This window comes from Osmerus mordax, chromosome 8 (genome assembly GCF_038355195.1).
Source record: "Osmerus mordax isolate fOsmMor3 chromosome 8, fOsmMor3.pri, whole genome shotgun sequence".
Taxonomy (NCBI): Eukaryota; Metazoa; Chordata; class Actinopteri; order Osmeriformes; family Osmeridae; genus Osmerus; species Osmerus mordax.
This window is the reverse complement of record NC_090057.1, coordinates 19,715,719-19,736,571: the sequence shown is the minus strand read 5'-3', so window position 1 is coordinate 19,736,571 and position 20,853 is coordinate 19,715,719. Positions and strand designations below refer to the sequence as shown.

The window sequence follows — 20,853 nt, the reverse complement described above, 5'->3', positions numbered from 1 at the left end:
TAAGAGATTTCAGGTATTATTTTACTTTTAATGTAAATGTTGTTTTCTAAGTCTGTGTTTTTGTGATAATTGATCATGCTGTACTGCATTTTATGTATTTATATTGTATTGTAATATTTTTTGCCTGGACCCCAGGAAGAATAGTCTCCACCATGGTGTAGACTAATGGGGATCCTTAATAAATAAATAAATAAATAAATATCAATATGCACGTGCTGAAATCAAATGTAGATATTACAGTAACCCCATTCACATAACACAAAACCGAAAGCAACATTTCCAGATAAATTCAATACGTAAACAATTTCTTTTCCTTAAACAACATAAACTGACATTTCCGTTTGAACACATAAAAACTTTCTATAAAAGTTTCAATAACCTGGGATTGTAATTATTAAATTAATCTTGCTTTTGTTGCCAAAACTGGCCTTTACCAATTATCTGACCCAAAATTTAGCAGCACAATATTATTCAATATCGAATCAAGCTCATAATATAGAAAATCGGTCTGTACATTCCAAATCAACTCGTAGGGTAACTCACGTTTTGTTAAGTTTGACAAAGAAACAGAAACAAACATGTTTTCAAACCAATACATAAATTTCTCTTTTCAACGTCAAATTCTCTTTCATACTAAACTCCTCAAAGAAAGTTTGGAAATGTTATTTTGGTCGGTTATTCCTCCCCTTCAATAATATCAATTGGTGTTGTATTTTATATCGCTGGAAAGCCTGATTAGTCACCTTTACAATGAGGTACAACCTGTAAGGATCGTGCATTTATGGAATGAGCGACACAGCTAACCGTGTGGGAAGCGGCCAAAAGAAATATGCCAAAATCCCCTGCAATATTCTTCTGTTGGTATTCACTCTCGTTTTGTGTTGCTTGGTGGATTGGATGATTGCACTGGATGGTTCCTGTACCATCCAGAAAAACCTGAGTCTGTGGGGAAATAAATGAAAAACTCCCCACACTATATGGTTCTAATATTTCTTCATCTCTGACTATACCTGCCTCCACCCAATCAGAAAAAACCCTCCAATCGGGTTTAAATCTATTCTTTTCTTTTTCCTTTTTTTCGTTACTATACTTTTGTTTACATACATTATAATCAATGTTTTTTTTTGTAATTTTGGCGTTAATCTAGATTAATCTAGATTAAAATGGCTAATTTGAGAAGCCATTATAATCAGAAGCCACCTCCCGGAAATGAGTCTCTGCAGGTTGGGATGTCTGCCACTCTGTTAAAAACATTTTGTGTTCATCTTCATATTTTCATTTTGCAGAGCATTTTTGCCCTGCCATTTTCAGAGCGAACTTGACACCAATTGTTTACATTTACATTTAGTCATTTAGCAGACGCTCTTATCCAGAGCGACTTACAGTAAGTACAGGGACATTCCCCCGAAGCAAGTAGGGTGAAGTGCCTTGGCCATGGACACAACGTCAGTTGGCATGACCGGGAATCGAACTGGCAACCTTCGGATTACTAGCCCGATTCCCTCACCGCCCGATTCCCTCACCGCTCAGCCACCTGACTCCCTACATACATAATACAATTTAAAAAAAACACTAAATTCAATATGAATGTAAGAACTCGGGAGCTTTGGGTTGGCCAGTCCTGATATACAGTAATTACAGTAACTACAGAGGGTACAATTTCTGGGGAAATTGTGGGATGTGCTTTGTGTTGGTTGCAGAGGGGTCCGTTTTTTTTTTTTAAGACATTTTTACAAATTATATTTCTGTATATTTTGTATAAAAATGCATACTTATTATTTATAAAGATTACATAGATTTAAAACATTTGTAAAACATTACATTTGTTGCTGCTCATTTACAACTCAAAATACTAAGTCAAGTGTAGGATGAAACATTTACATTTATTCATTTAGCAGACGCTTTTATCCAAAGCGACTTCCAAGAGAGAGCTTTACAAAGTGCATAGGTCACTGATCATAACAACAAGATAGCCACAAAAACACTGCGAGTAGTCAAAACATGAAGCACACATTATGAACAACCAAAGTAAGTGCCAAAGGGAAGAACCATAAGAGCATGTAGTTAAACAAGTTACAATTAAACAACATGAACCGCTATAAGTGCAAGTGTACCTGTGGAAAAAACAAGCAACAATAATAAAAACAATATATCACAGCGAGTACAACATTTTTTAATCAGTTACCACTAACCACAAGAGCAACAAGTCTCTAAGCAAGAGTCATTGTGATCCTTGAGGAAACTAACATCGGGTCAAGCGAACCATTCCTAAGTACCGTTGTACTCCCGGAACAAGTGCGTCTTGAGCCTTTTCTTGAAGGTGGAGAGACAGTCAGTGTCTCTGATGGAGGTGGGGAGTTGATTCCACTACTGGGGGTCCAGACAGGAGAAGAGCTTGTGTTGGGACCGGGCGGTCTTGAGCAGTGGGACCACCAGGCGGTTGTCTGAAGAAGACCGTAGGTGACGTGTGGGGGTGTAAGGCTGCAGGAGAGACTTGATGTAGACGGGTGCAGTCCCGTTCACTGCTCAGAAGGTCAGTACCAGGGTCTTGAATCTGATACGGGCCATGATAGGTAGCCAGTGGTTGTCATCTCATTTCCCATGCAAGAGGGAATGGTGATAGGCTATAGCAGCCTCATAGTTGAAAAGTTTAATGAAAACAAATATATTGGGCAATCCGGTGTAAAAATGGTCTTAACCTCTATGACTTAAACATCCCTTTAGTGTTTTCCTTCTAGTCATGTTTTCAGGCATTTACCCTCCTCATATTAGCCTGGTCCTACCAGACTCTCGTACATTTCATTTTTACAGAGAGTCTGGGCTCTCCCAGAGCCTGTTTAACCCTTGTGCTGCCTTCGGGTCACAATGAACCATCATTGTGTTTACCCAATTTTACCCAATACAAAAACAAATAAAAAATATAGCTGCAAGCAGCAATGGAGGGGCCAACCTGTTGCACTCATGCAACACACCAAGTTTGGTTGAAATATATGTTTTTAAGAGTACTGAGAGTTCAATGTTATTTTTCTGGTATAACACTGCAGGCCTCCTCTGCACCTCATTTTTGAAAATGGGTCATACGGTTCAAAAGTTGCGTGTGTAAACACAAGTCCAACTTTGACCCATTGGTGGCGCTAGAGTGCCAAAGTATGGGACATGAAACTTTGTGAATTGGACCAGGGGACTGTCCCCAATGAGTGTGCCAAATTTCACAACTTTCGACCAAGCGCTTCTAGGGCCTGCCATAGACACCCAGTCTTAATAATAATAATAATAATAATAAATATAGCTGCAAGCAGCAATGGAGGGGCCAAGCAGTCCAGAGCAGGAAATGGCCTCCATAGCACTTGTGCAACAATTAAGTCACAACAACCTGTTGCACTCATGCAACACACCAAGTTTGGTTGAAATATATGTTTGCGTTCAAGAGTACTGAGAGTTCAAAGTTATTTTTCTGGTATAACACTGCAGGCCTCCTCTGCTCCTCATGGGAACGATGGAACCCAAGTCTGGTGACAATCGTGCAAATGGTTGCTGAGATATGCTCTTGCGCCTCGTTTGGCGGCTTTGCCACCGCTTTTGATCGTCTCTACCGAACAAACGTTTTTGAAAATTGAAAATTCATCTGATTCCTTTTGTGAAACTAGGTCTAAAGATCATCTTTGCCAAATTTGGTAAACATTGGACAAAAATTGGGGCGTGCAAAAGGTTTTTACACTTTTCCATAAAATCCAAAATGGCGGCCACGTCCATTCGAAGTTTATGAAATGTTATTAATAGTCAGGCTTGATATCTCACAAGACATCAAGAGACAAAGAAATTACTTTATTAAGGTAAAAACTTCAACAGTTATTAGCCAAAACACGTTTATGCTTCCGGCCACGCCCCCTTTTAGTCACATGACACAATTCTTGGAGGACATCCTTAGAATAAAGTTCCGAGTAGGCGTACCAACTTTGGTGTCACTGCCTCAAAGAACTGCTGAGATATGGTTTCACTTCCTGTTTGGCGGCTTTTCTGCAGAATTTGATTGGCTGTACCGGAAAAACGAATGTGAGGATCAAAGTTCTTTTCAATAACTTTTGTGAGGCTTGGTCTGAAGATCATATCTGGTAATTTTGAAGAAGATTTGACAAAATTTCTAGGAGGTGTAGGCTTTCAAAGGTTTTTGATAAAACCGGAAATATCGGAAAATCTATAAACCGGAAATTGACGCCATGGTGTGCATTGAATTCGGCTTGATCCAGGGAATCCAATGGTACCTCATTTTTGAAAATGGGTCATACGGTTCAAAAGTTGCGTGTGTAAACACAACTCCAACTTTGACCCATTGGTGGCGCTAGAGTGCCAAAGTATGGGACATGAAACTTTGTGAATTGGACCAGGGGACTATCCCCAATGTGTGCCAAATTTCACAACTTTCGACCAAGCGCTTCTAGGGCCTGCCATAGACACCCAGTCTTAAGAAGAATAATAATAACTAGAGAGGGTACAATTTCTGGGGAAATTGTAGGGTGTGCTTGCTTGCGTCGGTTGCACAGGGGTCCGTTTTTGAATGACATTTTTACAACTGATATTTCTGTATATTTTATATAAAAATGCATACTTATTATTTATAAAGATTACATAGATTTAAAAGCATTTTTTTGCTGCTCATTTACAACTGAAAATACGAGTGAAGTGTAGAATGAAATGGATGTCTTCTCATTTCCCCTGCAAGAGGCAGCCTCAACGTTGAATCAAAACGAATACATTTGGCAGACCGGTGTAAAAATTGACCTAATCTCTATGACTTAAACGTCATTTTAAGTTTTTCCCTTCTCATGATATTTTCAGGTATTTAGCCTACTCATTGCATTCATTCATTAATAAAGAACCCCCTTTGAAGATTATTCTACGACGTTACCCGGTAGTAGAAGATGGAATCGCGATTCAAACAGTACCATCTGCTAACTGAAAATATGTCCCCCAAAACGTAAATAAGCTTGACATTTATTTAGTGGAAAATCGCTCATTCATAAAAAGCTCACTGGTAGCGATCATTGTCAGTAACAACGCAAAATGCGATATAGCCCTGTGTGGAGAATCTGCCCCGGTAAATTGTACTACTACGGTACAGTACTAGACTACTGCTGTGTTCGTCTTGGTAGCGATTGCGTTGGTTGAATTGGATTTAACGTTCCGTTGTACGGTTTAAGCTGAAATTAATTATTTTCATGAACAGATTGACAACGTTTAGGCTGTGACAATGAAGTTTAGGTTAGTAGTTAGATAGACTTTTGATTTAAGTAAGGGGAGTGCCGAACATGTTCTGTCGCCGTTTGACTTCCTAAACAGCTGTGTAGTGTAGATGTTTTTGTAGTGTGTCTCGCGTAAGCTACAGCGTTGCAGTGAGCTACACTGGTTTGAAACCACAGGTAATGGTAATTTCACCAACAAATCGTTTTCTAAAGTCAGAATAAATCCTACAACGAAAATGTATATGTGAGGAATGTTTATTTTAACGATTGAAAACAGATAACGCTACATCATAGACCACTGTAGTATGTGTTGCCCGGGCAACACAGGCTAATGTCATGATGCTAATACTTCAGTGAAATAGTAGACTACTGTTTCCGAAAGTAGATGTACTTCCTTAATAATATCAGCTTATATTGTACATTACACATCACAATTGTGTGTCATATCACAAAGTAAAATGAGTAAATAGTTATCACCCTGGCCTCTTTTCTTGTGGCGTTTCTGCAGCTGCCTTGCAGTAAAGCTATAGTTAGCCTAGCTATCCCCCAAGTTAACAGATGTGAAACGAATGTTCTGCCAAAGGTAGTCACGCGTGTTTTCGTGACGTTAGTGACGCAGTGACGTTAGTAACGTCAGTGACTGTGGCTAGCAAATTAGCCACCGTTAGCTTCACTTTTCGCCACAAAAACTTAACTTAAGCCTAAACCATGCAACGGAATGTAAATTCCAATAGAAGCAACTCAATCGCTACCAAGACGAAACTTTTGACACCTACGTTGTCTATGTAGGCCAAATGTTGACTGAGTTTTAGGGGGGCAAAAAAAAAAAAAATATATATATATGTGAGAGAACAAAGGTTGTGCCCTTGCCGAAGGCAAAGCACACCCAAATATAACTGCAAGCAGCAATGGCGGATTCCTCCAAACATTGCAAACCACTGAAAAATGTATATTCTTTACAAATTGTCACTGTAAAATTCCATAATGCAGACTTACCAATGGGATACCAAATCTGAAATGCAATACCATCAAGATCCACAAGGGCTTTTATTTCAAGCCAAGGAGTGAAGGGAGGGGGCTTGGTGAGCCTACCCATTCCAGAAAGCCTTGTATCTTTGTGTATCAGGGCGTGGCCTGTAGCGTCACGTATGGGTGATATTGGGCCATTTGTGGTGTGGTAGTTACTCTTGGCCTATACTATCAATGTTTCAGGATTTTGAGAACTTTTTACCATTGTATACAAAATCGGAAATGCAATACCATCAAGATCCACATTGGCCTTTGCTAAAGACCAAGCAATGAGTGGGGGCTTGGTCAGCCCACAATTGCCTGAAATGTTGTGTATGCGTCTCGTCAAGCTTGCGCGTGTGTCAAGGGAAAGGCTGAGTGTGTAAGAATGTGGAGCGCGCGCGCTGAGGAGCAGGGGAGACATTTCATTGGAAATTTCCTTAACAATTAGCTAAGCATGCATTTTTCAAATATTCACCAAAAATCACCTTTTCATCTTACAGTCAACTTTTTCTGAGATTTGTGTACTAAACATTCTCAAGAGTCTTCATGAACTTGTGATTGTATCAGAGTATCAGTTTTGCACCGGCGAATGTGTAAAGAATTATTTAAGCGTTAGAAATAAATTAGATTTCCTTTATTTAAATCATTTCTGAAGATATTAATTTGCCTCTCACATGGGAACATGATGTAGTGTCTTCCACGTGACACACCAAGTTTGGTGTTGATATTTCAAAGATTTGCAGAGATTTGATCCAACTTCCTGTTTGGTTGCTTTGTTGACGATTTTGATTGGCTGTACCGGACAAACGGTTTTGAAATTCATAAATCTGTTGAAGAATCCAGTGAGGGTTGCTCTGACGATGATACCTGCCAATTCTGGGGAAGATTGGACAAACATTGTAGGAGAAGTAGCGAAAAAACGTGTTTCCTAAATCTTTATTGTACAAAAAAATCCAATATGGCGGCCGTTATAGGTTATTGAGGCTTTTTTGTTCCTCATGAGAAATAAGGCATATCTAATGAATTTCAGAATTTTGGGACAAATGGGATGCGAATGGCATCACTTTGTAAATGGACAATTGGGGCTTGGCCGTAGCGCCACCTATGGATAATGGTGCGTCATTTGTGGTGTGGTAGTTACTCCTGGCCTATACTATCAATGTTTCAGGATTTTGAGAACTTTTTCTAAAATGCATTACCATCAAGATCCACAAGGGCCTTCACTTCAAGCCAAGGAATGAGTGGGGGCTTGGTCAGCCCACAATTGCCTGAAATGTTGTGTATGCGTCTCGCCAAGCCCGCGCGAGTGTCAAGGGAAAGGCTGAGTGTGTGAGAATGTGGAGCACGCGCGCGCTGAAGAGCAGGGGAGACATTTCATTGGAAATTTCAAATATTCACCACAAATCGACTTTTCATGTTACAGTCAACTTTTCCTCAGATTTGTGTACTAAACATTCTCAAGAGTCTTCATATGAACTTGTGATTGAATCAAAGTATCAGTTTTTGACCGGCGGATGTGTAAAGCATTATTTTAGCGTTAGCGATAAATTCAATTTGCTTTATATCAACCATTTTTGGAGATATGAAATAGCCTTTGCACATGGTAACATGTTGTAGTGTCTTCCTTGTGACATACCAAGTTACGTGTTGATATCTCAAAGATTTGCTGAGATTTGACCCAACTTCCTGTTTGGTTGCTTTTTTGCTGATTTTGATTGGCTGTGCCGGACAAACGGTTTAGAAAATCAAAACGCCATGGGATAACTTTTGTGAGGCTTGGTCTGAAGATCATCTCTGGTCATTTTGAAGAAGATATGACAAAAATTGTAGGAGGAGTAGGCTTTCAAAGGTTTTTGATAAAACCGGAAATAGAGGAAAATCTATATAACTGGAAAGTGACGTCATAGGGTGCGTTGAACTCGGCTTGATCCTTATGGAGGAATCCTAATAAAACTAACAATAACAATAGGTTTCCTCCTTACGGAGGAATCCTAATAACTAGAGAGGGTACAATTTCTGGGGAAATTGTAGGGTGTGCTTGCTTGCGTCGGTTGCACAGGGGTTTTGAATGACATTTTTATAACTGATATTTCTGTATATTTTATATAAAAATGCATACGAATACATTTGGCAGACCGGTGTAAAAATTGTACTTAGAAGCAAAACATGGAATTTACTTTACAGGATCTTTAACTCCAGTCAACAAATCTAAAACTATCTCCCCCAATAATTTTTGTTCGATTCTCAAACCTGGCTCATATTACTAGCCTTTTCCTAGATTTTTTTGTTTGAAACCAATCCGAAATGGGTAAACTAGCACCCAATTTATTTACTTACGTCAAGAAAAGTTGCCTGTAAACGCGCTGAACCCTAACCCTAACCCTTTGACACCAACATTGTCTATGTAGTCCAAATATTGAGGGATCCTTAGGGGTGGGAAAATAAATAATAATACAGAAATAAATGTATATGAGAGAGAACAAAGGTTGTGCCCTTGTCGAAGGCAAAGCACACCCAATTATTAGCACGTGTGGTAAATGAGTAAAAAGGGTTTGAAAACATTAATCTTTTGGTAATTTCGTAATTTCACACTGAAAAAGATTAGAACAATTGTTGAAGTAAATCTATTGAGAAAAAAGTATTATCAAGAAGTTGTTTAACAAAATCGTGTGTGCCACAATTATTGGATTTAATACTTGCATTTAATATTTTGTACATCCTTTCTTTGCCAAATCAACAGTCTTCTCCTGTAACATCTATTGAGGTTGGAGAAAACAGAGCAAGGAATGTGAGACTCAGAAAACTCAAACTCTCTCCTGTTCATCCAGGGTCGTCTTTCATGCACTCGTCTTCAACTCAGGCCACAGGTTTTCAATGGGGCTTAGATCAGGGGACTGGTCACCGTGGCAGAAGCTTGATGTTGTTTTTGGGTATGTTTGCTATTCAATGTAGCCTGACGTTGTCATACTCATAATTCTAGTCAGAATATGAGTCTGATACTGTGAGTATGGGGCGTGTTTCAACCGAACCCTGAAAAAAAATGCCTCTTCGCTCAATTGGATAGACCTACAACCAATCAGAGCAACGTAGTATGTTAACTTTTACCGAATCCCGTAGGAAGGACGGCAAAAACATATTTTCCATCGACAAATGCCTTAATCGCGTTTCTCTGTTCTCTTTCAAAATTAATGCGCTGTCGATGTCTAATAAAACAGACTCGAAGGCAGAATGTATACATCTCAGCTCTCCAGCGGCAGCCATGTTTGTTGAAAACGAATTCAACCCAAGTGCTCTTTGGTGACGTGGTTGATTATGTTACTGTTGATCATCTGTCCATCATCGTATAAAGCCCGCCCTAACAATTTGATTGGTCCAAACAGCTCTTGTTCGGACATAGTTTTTCCCCAACCGAGTGACCCCAGACCCAACTTCCCAACCAAAACTGTTTTGTGGGCGGGGCTAAGTTCGGCTGGCACCCAGGCTATATTCAACGATGACCCAGTTTTAGTTTAGTGGCAGAGTTTCAGATTTAAAATGTTTTTGGTACCGTATTTCTTCGATTAAACGCTGCAGCGTTTATTACACAATGTTAATTTTTGGTGCAGCGTTTATTCGAGGGCGGCGTTCAATTAGTAAGAGAGATTTAGTGAATTGTAGCTGCAGTGCGGCCATAGACAAACAAAGAATAAACAAGGAGGTCAAACACAAAGCCTAGTGTAAATTTGAAGCCGGGCTTTTAATCGGGAGTACAAGTGCAGTATGAGTGCGGCAACTCCCATTCTCATTGGCTATCAATTAGGTGTGCGTTGGTAGTACTTTAACAAGTCTCAAATACAAGTGTTCTACATTGTGTAGAAATCTGAAGTAGCATGCCGGAACTTACTTACACATTAACTTTCAAACAGAAAGTTGTGCAGAAAGCACTCACCAGCAGCAACAGATCTGTACACGCGAACTTGGGGTTAATGAACTAGGTAGGCTCTCCTGCCAAAGTAAATTCCTTGTCTGTGCAAACTTTCATGGCGAATAAAAACCCATTCTGATTCTGAAAGGCGAATTTGCGAGTGACGAATTACATTTTATATTGTACACTTGTGATTTAATAAATACTGTGTTTTAATTAAACCAATTAAATAACCATTTTCTGATTTTTTTGGTGTGGTGTTTAATCGAGGGTGGCGTTCATTACACAATGTTCATTTTTGGTGCAGCGTTTATTCGAGGGCGGCGTTTATTTGAGTGCAGCGTTTAATCGAAGAAATACGGTATTTCAGAGTTCATGATGCCATCTACCGTAACAAAGTTCCCAGGGCATTTGGAGAAAAAACAGCCCCAACATTACAGAACTATCTAAGCTCCGGCCTCCATTAACTGCTAGGTAAACTAACCAAAAGTACAGGAGTTATGTACCCCTACTAGGGAGTCAGGTGGCTGAGCAGTTAGGGAATCGAGCTAGTAATCAGAAGGTTGCTGGTTTGATTCCTGGTTGTGCAAAATGACGTTGTGTCCTTGGGCAAGGCACTTCACTCTACTTGCCTTGGGGGAATGTCCCTGTACTTACTGTAAGTCGCTCTGGATAAGACCGTCTGCTAAATGACTAAATGTAGTAACTAGGGTGTACACTCACAGAAATATTTAAGCCTAATCTTTTAGATTTATGTAATTTAATTGCATATAGAATTTCCATTCATTTACATTACATAGTTTGAATTTAAACAAACTAATAAACTTAATATGATTTGTATTTGTCAATGTAATAAAATGTATTAGTTTGAAATGCATAAAAGCAGGTTTATGTTAATAAAGACTATTTGTTTGAAATGCATTATAGGCGGCAGGTTTACAGGATAAACCCTATTTATTCAAAATGGATAAGATGCATGTACTTTTTATTAATACCCTAAGGATTTTAAATCCCATAAAATTTATGGTAAAAAACTGGCAGCTGTGGTTGCCTGAAATCTACTGTAAAAAATATGGTTGAAATGTTCTTCTGTTAACAGTATACTTAAAAGTGAACTGTAACATTTACAGTAAAAACTGGCAGTTGTGGCAACTACTTTTTTATTTACATGTATTCATTATTTAAATACCACAAAGTCAATACATACTTTGGATGTTGGCTTCAGCTTGCAGAAGAAACATTTTGAATAATTACAATCTTTACCAGAAAGCCACACATTCAATAACCTTAAGACAATGCATTCTACAGAATGGATTAATGAACCAAATTCTTGGGTTAGGGTTACATTTAGTCATTTAGCAGACGCGACTTACAGTAAGTACAGGGACATTCCCCTGAGGCAAGTAGGGTGAAGTGCCTTGCCCAAGGACACAACGTCAGTTGGCATGACCGGGAATCGAACTGGCAACCTTCGGATTACTAGCCCGATTCCCTCACCGCTCAGCCACCTGACTCCCCGGGTTAGAACTTTGTTATGGGCAGGGGGTGAGGGGTTCGGACAGACCTTCCCCAACTGCAAAAAAAAAAGATAGGAAACACTGCATAAGTACACATATAAACATAACTATTGCTATAGCCATCCTTTTCTAAACCAAACACTGCAATCTAAATGAAAACCCAGGCCCATTCCAACCTATTGAGTTTACAGGCTTACAATAAACAGCCTGCTTTAAAAGCATTTAGGACACACAATATGCTATAACTTACTTTAACTTAATGATGGATTTACTGGATTTGATTATTCAAAATAATGTAGTACGGTATTAACTGCACAAGTAAAACATAAGTACGCACACGGATTACTAGCAGATAAATTGGATGACTGCAGATATCTTACCGTTACAAAGCAAAAGTCACGATCCTGGCAGGCAGAGCTGAGTTGAAATGGTGGAAAAGAAAAACGGTTGGGAAAGCGCGAAATCTGACGTCATTTCCACCTCAAAACGATTTCACTTCCCGAAAATTGCATGTAAACCAATCTCATACGTTTTAACCACTTGAATCTTGCTTGTTTCACAGTTGACCATATTTAAAACATTTTAGTAAGTTTTAATTGATTATGTTTAATATATTTAAGAATTAATAGACTTGTGCTAATTCAAAGACATTTTAATGAATACATTTTGAGACAATGACTATTTAAATAAAATCTAATAGATGTAAATACTTAATTATAAAATATGCCATGATTCATTTCTGTGAGTGTATATTCCTCACCTACACACCATTTCTCCTGGAAATGAACCGTGAGACAACATTATACCAAACTTAACCAAATAACAAGACAGATCGGACCGAAGCAGGTATGAAATGGTACAGTGACTGACGAAGAGTTGAGGTTTGGTTTGAGTCCTGGGGACTGTGCAGGCTTTTCAGGTAAATTGATCATGTGCTGAGCTTCATTCTGAATCTTCCTTGTGACATGGGAATGACGCATCCAGTGTCCATGTGGTGACGGGTAAACTTTAATGATGAAAGGGTAAACTGGCTACGAGAAGTTTGCATCTGGTCAGAAATAATGTTGATCTTCATCTGATCAGACTAATTCTTATGTCAAATCCTGCCATCAAATGAAAGTGTTTGAATGGCTTTTTTTGGTACAATAAATAGTCATTGCAGATGCCCTTACACCAAGGAGCTAAAGAATTTGCAATTTTTTCACTCCAACCCTGTTTGTTCAAAGGACTACAGTTTACTGGATCTTTTTTGTCATACCTTTCTTGTAAGCCTAGTCATACCATTCTTGTACAGAGACACTGCTGTACTTTGAAATCCCCTGGGTGATGGATGTCTCTCAGTTACAGACACCGGCAATCACACCATGATAGCAGTCACTTAGGGTACACGTTATGTACATGTAATATCCCTCATGTTTGATCAAACTGAAACTGAATTTCTTAATCCTCTTCAACCCTTTGCAAAGCAAGCCACGGCTACATGACTCACTGTTAGAGCTGAATGCCTCTCTCAATACAGGACTTGGCGACATGGCGGTTTCCAACACAATTGGCAGTAATGTGTTTGACATTCTGGTTGGACTGGGTGTGCCCTGGGCATTACAGACCATGTGTGTCAACTACGGTTCAGAGGTAAGTCTTTTATTATGGTAGTTTTAAGTACCATACCATTCATAGTAAGTTGTGTTGTAGAGCTACATTAGTTAATGGTTTGGCAGCAAAATGAACATTGGAGGCTTGAGGAACTTAAATTGTCAATAGCTTTATTTGAATGAGCTCTGGGGTGCTTACTCCTGTTTTGAGAGAGGGAGTGAAAATAATGAGTTGTTGAGGACGAGTCTTTGACCCTCTCTCAAGTTTTCTTCTCTCCCACACACCTTTTTTCTTTCTGTTCTCTAGGTGATGATCAACAGTCGTGGGCTGCTATATTCTGTAGTGCTTCTGCTTGGCTCTGTGGCTCTCACGGTGAGCTAAATGTCACTGGTTCTTAAACCAATGTGGAAGTCAGCTATGTATTCCATTGTGGCTATGGGTGTGGAATTGAATTCATGAAAACGACTGCAAACTGTGTTGTAATTCTTTTGACTTTCAACAACAACAACATGCAGTTTGCCTTTTCAACAACCATGTTGCTTAAAAGCTAAGCTAAAGTCAAGGACATTTATGAAAGTTGAGTAAACTTTCTTCCGTTCACAAGCGCGCGTGTGTGCGTGTGTGTGTGTGTAGGTGTTGGGGATTCATCTGAACAAGTGGCGTCTGGACCTGAAGCTGGGGATATACGTTCTGGTTCTTTACGCCGTCTTCCTCTGCTTCTCAATCATGATTGAGTACAACGTGTTCACCTTCGTCAACCTGCCTATGTGCCTGGATGAGTAGACCGTTCCTCTGATCCGAAATTCTCAGCTCAGACACCAACCTACCCCCCCCCCCTGCCATACCACACCTCATTTTCTCCTTCCTTCACTACTGTCATACAGGCTCCTCCCCTTGCCCTGGGTCATCCCTCTATAGTACCCAAATTTATATAATCAATCCCTGGAGCACAAAAACACTTTTTAGTAGACCTTCAGTCTACCTCCCACGAGCAAGGTAGAGAAATAATCATCTCCTACAACCCATGTCACCAATCAACTATCTTCCATAAACCACCCACCAAATCTCAAACTTTTTCTGAGCCTCCCACCGTACATGCTATTTTATCCATATAAGTAGAACTCACCTCTGACCTATTCCTCTTTCTCAACTCTATTCCCTCTGACTGGGAGGAGGAACTTCTCCTCGGCAGCTCTCCTCCTCCATTCCAGACCAGGGCTCATCTGACGTGGCTGCATCTGGGATGGACACTCTTCATTCTCTTCCTCTCATTTTCCTACCCACAACAAACTTCTACTAATCTGCTCCTTGGCTTTTTCTCTTTCACATTTTAAGAAGGACAGTTTGTCAGGAAGCTTTGTGTGAAATGAGCCACACAACAAGTCAAAGCTATCTGTTAGAGCGTGTATGTATATGCAGCACTTTTTTATTATTTATTTAAAATGGTGACTTGTATGAAATACAAACACAGCTTGTTGCAATCATAGGACACAGCCCTGTTTGTACAGTGAACAAATTGCACATGGAAATGCATTTCTTGCTTTGTGCTGTAAGGAGATTTGGCCCTTAAAGGGGTGTCGTCTGTCTGATGAAACAACTCCATAACCTGTTGTGTTGAAGCTCAGATTTTTTTTAGAAACTGATCTTTTCAAATCAACTGCACAACACTAAAGAAAAAGAAAGTGCTCCAAGTCTTAGGGGACAGTCTCATTTTGCTACCGTTGATGGTGAATTATTTGTCTACGTCTTGGGACAACAGTGTGGAGGTGTATAGTCGTACAGATTCAAAGAACTGGACAGATCTCCTCATCCTCTGTCTGCTCTGACCCCCTCCCGGAACCAGGGGGCAATGTAACCCACCTGATCTGTGCAGAAGGGGTTAGAAGGGGTCTCAACCACAGCCAATCGGTTATCAGGGATACTCGGAGCCTTGCAACTCCAGGAGGTGGCAGTGGTGGTATTCTCTTGATGTGAATTATATGTAGATATTGCACTTTAACAAGCAAGCAGTCCTCTCATTCTGAATCATCTAGTGCTTCCCTCTGTATGTATGTGTGTCTGTACAGTGTATTTGTATGTTTCCGTGTGCATGTGTGAGAACAGCAGTGGTATTTGCAGACTGCAAGCCCCGCCAGGTCTCTCACACCAGCCTAAAAAAAAGAAACCTCCAACAACGTGAGCACATCCGTCTGTTTGCAGTGCATGCTGGGACATTCAATGCTACTCCGCAACAGCAGAGCGGTGGCTGAGGGTGTCTCCATGGAAACAGCCCGAGCCCAGTTCACAAAACCGGCAGCTACAAGCTACACTGCAATCTAGACATTTGACATCATGCAAAAATGCCTGCGGGGAGTTTGGAACGAGGTTAAGAGACTGAAGTTGAAATGGGGGGAAGGGAGGATTGAGTTACTGTTGAAAACATGTTGTCTTGCCAATGTGGCAGTAGATCTTGTATATGCAATCTCAATGTATGTGATGGAAGGGGCCCACAGAGGTTGCCATATTGTTAGGGGGATCCTGTGAAGGCACCACAATGGGGACATTTATGTAAGAATGTCACAGCTCACAGGTACGGAAGACAGGACGACAGAACCAGGAAAGCCCTGTATTATGAGAAGCAGAGCAGTACGGAGTCCAACCCTCTTTCACAAGGGCATTAATCTCTCAACTACTATTCCAGCTGAGGAGCAGATTCCGGCTGAGGGACAGACGCAGGCTACATGTGGTTTACCCCACTGTCCTCTGGACTCCTTCCATACTCCACCTGGAGAGGAAACTTTGGAGACTTTCTCATTTTATGTTGATGGACTCAGACCAGGAGCATACTTTCTCAGTTGCACGGACCTCCTAAGCTGCTACTCTGTGGGGGTTTGATTGCCGCACTCTGGAAGGAGGTGATTGCACAGGTCCAACAGGCTACCAGAACAGTAACCTGCCTCCTTCAGACACACACACAAACCCTTTGTACAACCTGAGTGCTCTCTTTATGACTCCACCCTCCACCACGCTCAATATGTGTACTGCTTGACCTTCAACTTTGTCCCCCCCTCACTGGGTTTTTTCCTCCTTAGATGTGTGAAAGGGTATTCTCTACCAGTGCCATTCTGAGTATCGTTAATTTATTATCACAATTGCTGCATTCTCAATCTTTTCGGTGAATCTTCTGTACATACATACTATATATTTTTGAACTTCTATGATGTGCAATCAATGCTCACTTTGGCCCTTGGGCAGTGTACTGTACCTATGTTGATTCAGAATGTGGAATGTTTGTGGTTTTGTTGATTTAGTATATTTCAGTTAATGTTATTGGTTTGAGCAGGTGGGTGTAATGTGTGGTCACATTCCTGTTTCCAGGTCTAGAGAGTAATGACTGTAAAGCAGGTAACACCGATCCTCTGTTTATACCCCTCATCCATCACACACCACCACCATCGACTATCTCACCGGTTTGCTGCCGCATATGTTTATTATCAAATCTCTTTTTAAAAAGGTAGAATTCAGATGCCATAATTGTTGTAGCTCTGCATAATAGATTGTATGGAAACGTGTACAAATAAGTGCACACACATAGACATGTTAAATAAGGCAACTGAACATGGAGAGGGACCGTATGTAATTCTCTTGAATGAATGCGACCTGATGCACTGTGAGCTCAATGTGATGTGGAAGTAATTTGTCAACAATAATAATGAAATAAAACAATTCTAAAATATTTATTGTAAAGTTAGTTACTATGAAACATTACTGAGGACATCTGTATAACTTATATGAATGTATTGTCTTGCTATACTGGACATATCCAACTGATGCATTTTACTGTAAAGCAATAATGTGAAAAAAATAAAATGGCAAAATAATTCCTGTACATTAATCTCAAGTTCTTGGTTCTGAGTTTATTTTTGATGTACAATATGTTGTATTTCTAATACAAGTAATAAGAATACACAATCAATTAACATAATAGGGTTGTTACTTACTGCATTTTAGCAGAAGTCGATTTTGATCCGATAATCTCTAGTCAGATGGCTGAGCGGTTAGGAAATCGGGCTATTAGTCAGAATGTTGTTGGTTCGATTCCTGGCCGTGCAAAATGACGTTGTGTCCTTGGGCAAGGCACTTCACCCTACTTGCCTCGGGGGAATGTCCCAGTACTTACTGTAAGTCGCTCTGGATAAGAGCGTCTGCTAAATTACTAAATGTAAATGTAAATATTGAAATTCACCTGACCTGAAAATAACCTGATGGCCAGTGGGTGGTGCTCTAAGAGAAGGATATTCTGTCAATAAAAGAACAAATGGTATAGAAGTAAATGTTATAGAACGTATACTTTTAAATGATAAACTCAACTAAATTATTCAATGTAAAAATAAAACGGTTAAAGAAACCTATTCTTTTTATAATAATTGTATTTTTTGGGTCAAGGTTGGTTTTAATGTAGCTTCAAACATTCAATGGTTTGTTACATATACAGTACCTACCTTATTACCAGATTAAACCACTCTGTAATTATTCCCTTAAAATGGATGACCACATTCCCATCTCTATGCACATGCAGCCTTCTGGACAGAGCAGCAAGGCCCAAGTAGGCTGTGGTGCTTTTCTATAATGAGACACCCTCTTGGCTAGCATGCTGCAGCTAACAAGCTTTCCTATCTCAGCCCTGATCTTGTGCTCCAATGAGTTCTTTTCTCAGTGCCGCCTAGCAAGTACTCTGTTTGGGCAGTCCATCCCTGCAGAATTGTCTATCCGTTCTCTTCCTTACAATACTTCTACAAATCCTGGCCCATGGATTTTGCCTTATCAATGCTCACGCTACAGTTTTGACAGTAGCAACAACTGCGCTTTTTCCTGACTAACACCTTGTTGACAAAGTGTTTAAGACATTATGTTCCATATATTGTATGTGCTCTGTGTGTGTTCTGTGTTCACATGTTCTGATATCACATGTGTTTTGCTGCCGTGTTCTTGTTTTGCCTAAGTAAAGTCTGTGTTCCTGCTATCCTGCGTAATCTCTTTTCTCTTTGGTCCATCCCTCCTACGCTCACCGTTACAGAGGCACATTCATAATGTTCCCTTAAGGTCATTCAGAGGTACTGAATGTTGCCTTTTTGGGACATTACAGGTACATTCATAATGTGTGAATGGGGAACGTTATGAATATACCTATAACGTCCCAAACAGGCTGTGACAGTCAGTATCAGTACCTCAGAAAGACCTTAGGGAACATTACAAATGTTTTGTACATCATGACATTTATCCCCTATTTACACTGGACGCGTCTGTGGCGCGGTACGCCTGCCACGCGACTGTCGCGGCTGATCGCGGCCACTCTAGTCAATGGTGCAGTTCAAACCAGATGCTCTGCGTTTCAGAAGCGTCCCAGATGCGGGCCTTCACGCAGCTTCGCGAGAGAAGTAGCTTTTCTACTTTTGACGCAGGTCGCGTCCAAGCCGTGAAGTTAAATATAAAATACGTCAGAAAATCGAGGGCCTGTTCCATAAAGCGAGTTTACCAAATACAAATCTCAAATACTTTGGGGGGGACAATTACATGACATTTTCTCAAGAGCAATTTCTGAGGGGGGACACCGAAAACAGTGCTGTAACACATTACCTACGTTGTAATATATATTTAGGAACCATAATGACTAGGCCTACTACAGGATTATTGATAGGCAGTTACTGATGCATGTTGTAATGATTATTTTTTTAAATTTGTGGGCCTAAATAGACTGAACAATAGCTAGAACCTACTAGTGGAAGTTTACGGACTCGGTACTTTGAATCTCGTTCATTAATAAGAATCATTTTTTCGAGTCATTCGTTAATTTCAAAAAGGGAGGGGGGGGGTTGCTCAACATTTGATAACCAATTCTCTGACCTGAATACGGCCACTATTGCAAACATATACATATAAACAAATACTTTTTAAAATACATTTCCCGCAATTTTCCACAAGATTCCCAGGAAACAGGGGAAGAGTCCAGGTGGACTCTGATATTCCAACTCCAACTGATATTGCAGGACTACTGCAATGTCCTGCAGCTCATTCTGGGCAATGGGACCATCATGCAGGGCACTCGCTGCAGCTGGTGGAGGTGAACCAGTCGACCCTCTCACAGTGGTTCAACCGCAGGGTGAAGAGGCAGGATCTGGCTGTGCTGCTACAGGGAATAAACTTGCCAGGTCCTTTGTCTGGCTGCCGAGCCTCTCCCGCCTGCCAACGTCGGCCCCTGCTGTTGCTCCATCTCAACACCAGGGAGCAGCTCACATCTACCACCTGCCACAGAGAATAGCAGGGAAGGCAAAGACCAAGAGGCAGGCAACTGGTGCAGCCCCAACACCACCTCCAGCGGTTCGATCAAGGCTGTTCACTGCCGTAACCGTGCCTTCAGCCGCCCTTGGAGTCCCCACTCCCATCCCTATCATGCACCCTACCCATATGGCCCCTCGCCCTGCTGCCATCCACACTGCGCTTTTTGTTTCCCAAGCCCCTGGTATGAGGCCACCCTCTGCCCCCTCTCCATTGATGGTCCCCCAAGCCCTGCATTTTGTCCCACCCTCTTCCTGCACCACCCAGCTTCATCCTGCTCCTGGTCCAGCTCCCTGTGCCTACCAGAGGAGAGTGGAGGCCAACAAATGCTGGAAGTGTGGCCAGAACAGAACAGCACAGACTGGCCACTGCCAGTATAATGGGACTGTTTACTGCCACTCAGCAGAGACTCTTTCCAGAGAGCAGTGGCTGGAGGAGCAAAAGAAATGTTAATTATTTTTCCCTGTGTATATAGTTTTCATTGTGTAAATAGTGTAATTGGGTGTGCTCAAGCCTTCGGCGAGAGCACAACCTTTGTTCTCTCACATATATATTATTATTATTATTTTTATTTCTTTTTGCCCCCCTAAAACTCAGTAAATACTTGGCCTACATAGACAACGTAGGTGTCAAAAGTTTCGTCTTGGTAGCGATTGAGTTGCTTCTATTGGAATTTACGTTCCGTTGCATGGTTTAAGCTTAAATTAAGTTTTTGTGGCGAAAAGTGAAGCTAACGGTGGCTAATTTGCTAGCCACAGTCACTGACGTTACTAACGTCACTGCGTCACTAACGTCACGAAAACACGCGTGACTACCTTTGCCAGAACATTCGTTTAGCATCTGTTAACTTGGGGGATAGCTAGGCTAACTATAGCTTTACTGCAAGGCAGCTGCAGAAACGCCACAAGAAAAGAGGCCAGGGTGATAACTATTTACTCATTTTACTTTGTGATATGACACACAATTGTGATGTGTAATGTACAATATAAGCTGATATTATTAAGGAAGTACATCTACTTTCGGAAACAGTAGTCTACTATTTCACTGAAGTATTAGCATCATGACATTAGCCTGTGTTTCCCGGGCAACACATACTACAGTGGTCTATGATGTAGCGTTATCTGTTTTCAATCGTTAAAATAAACATTCCTCACATATACATTTTCGTTGTAGGATTTATTCTGACATTAGAAACCGATTTGTTGGTGAAATTACCATTACCTGTGGTTTCAAACCAGTGTAGCTCACTGCAACGCTGTAGCTTACGCGAGAC

The 20,853-nt window shown here is 40.6% G+C and overlaps 1 protein-coding gene across 1 annotated transcript in view; it reads left to right on the top strand.

Annotated features, from left to right (window-relative positions):
- slc24a4b (solute carrier family 24 member 4b) overlaps positions 1-14,048 on the top strand; it is a 96,620-nt gene extending 82,572 nt beyond the window's left edge. Inside the window, exons 15-17 of the mRNA XM_067241061.1 lie at positions 13,192-13,304; positions 13,572-13,637; positions 13,899-14,048. Coding sequence (XP_067097162.1) covers positions 13,192-13,304; positions 13,572-13,637; positions 13,899-14,048 — 329 coding nt within the window. The remainder of the gene's footprint in view (positions 1-13,191; positions 13,305-13,571; positions 13,638-13,898) is intronic.
- The last annotated feature ends 6,805 nt before the right edge of the window (positions 14,049-20,853 follow it).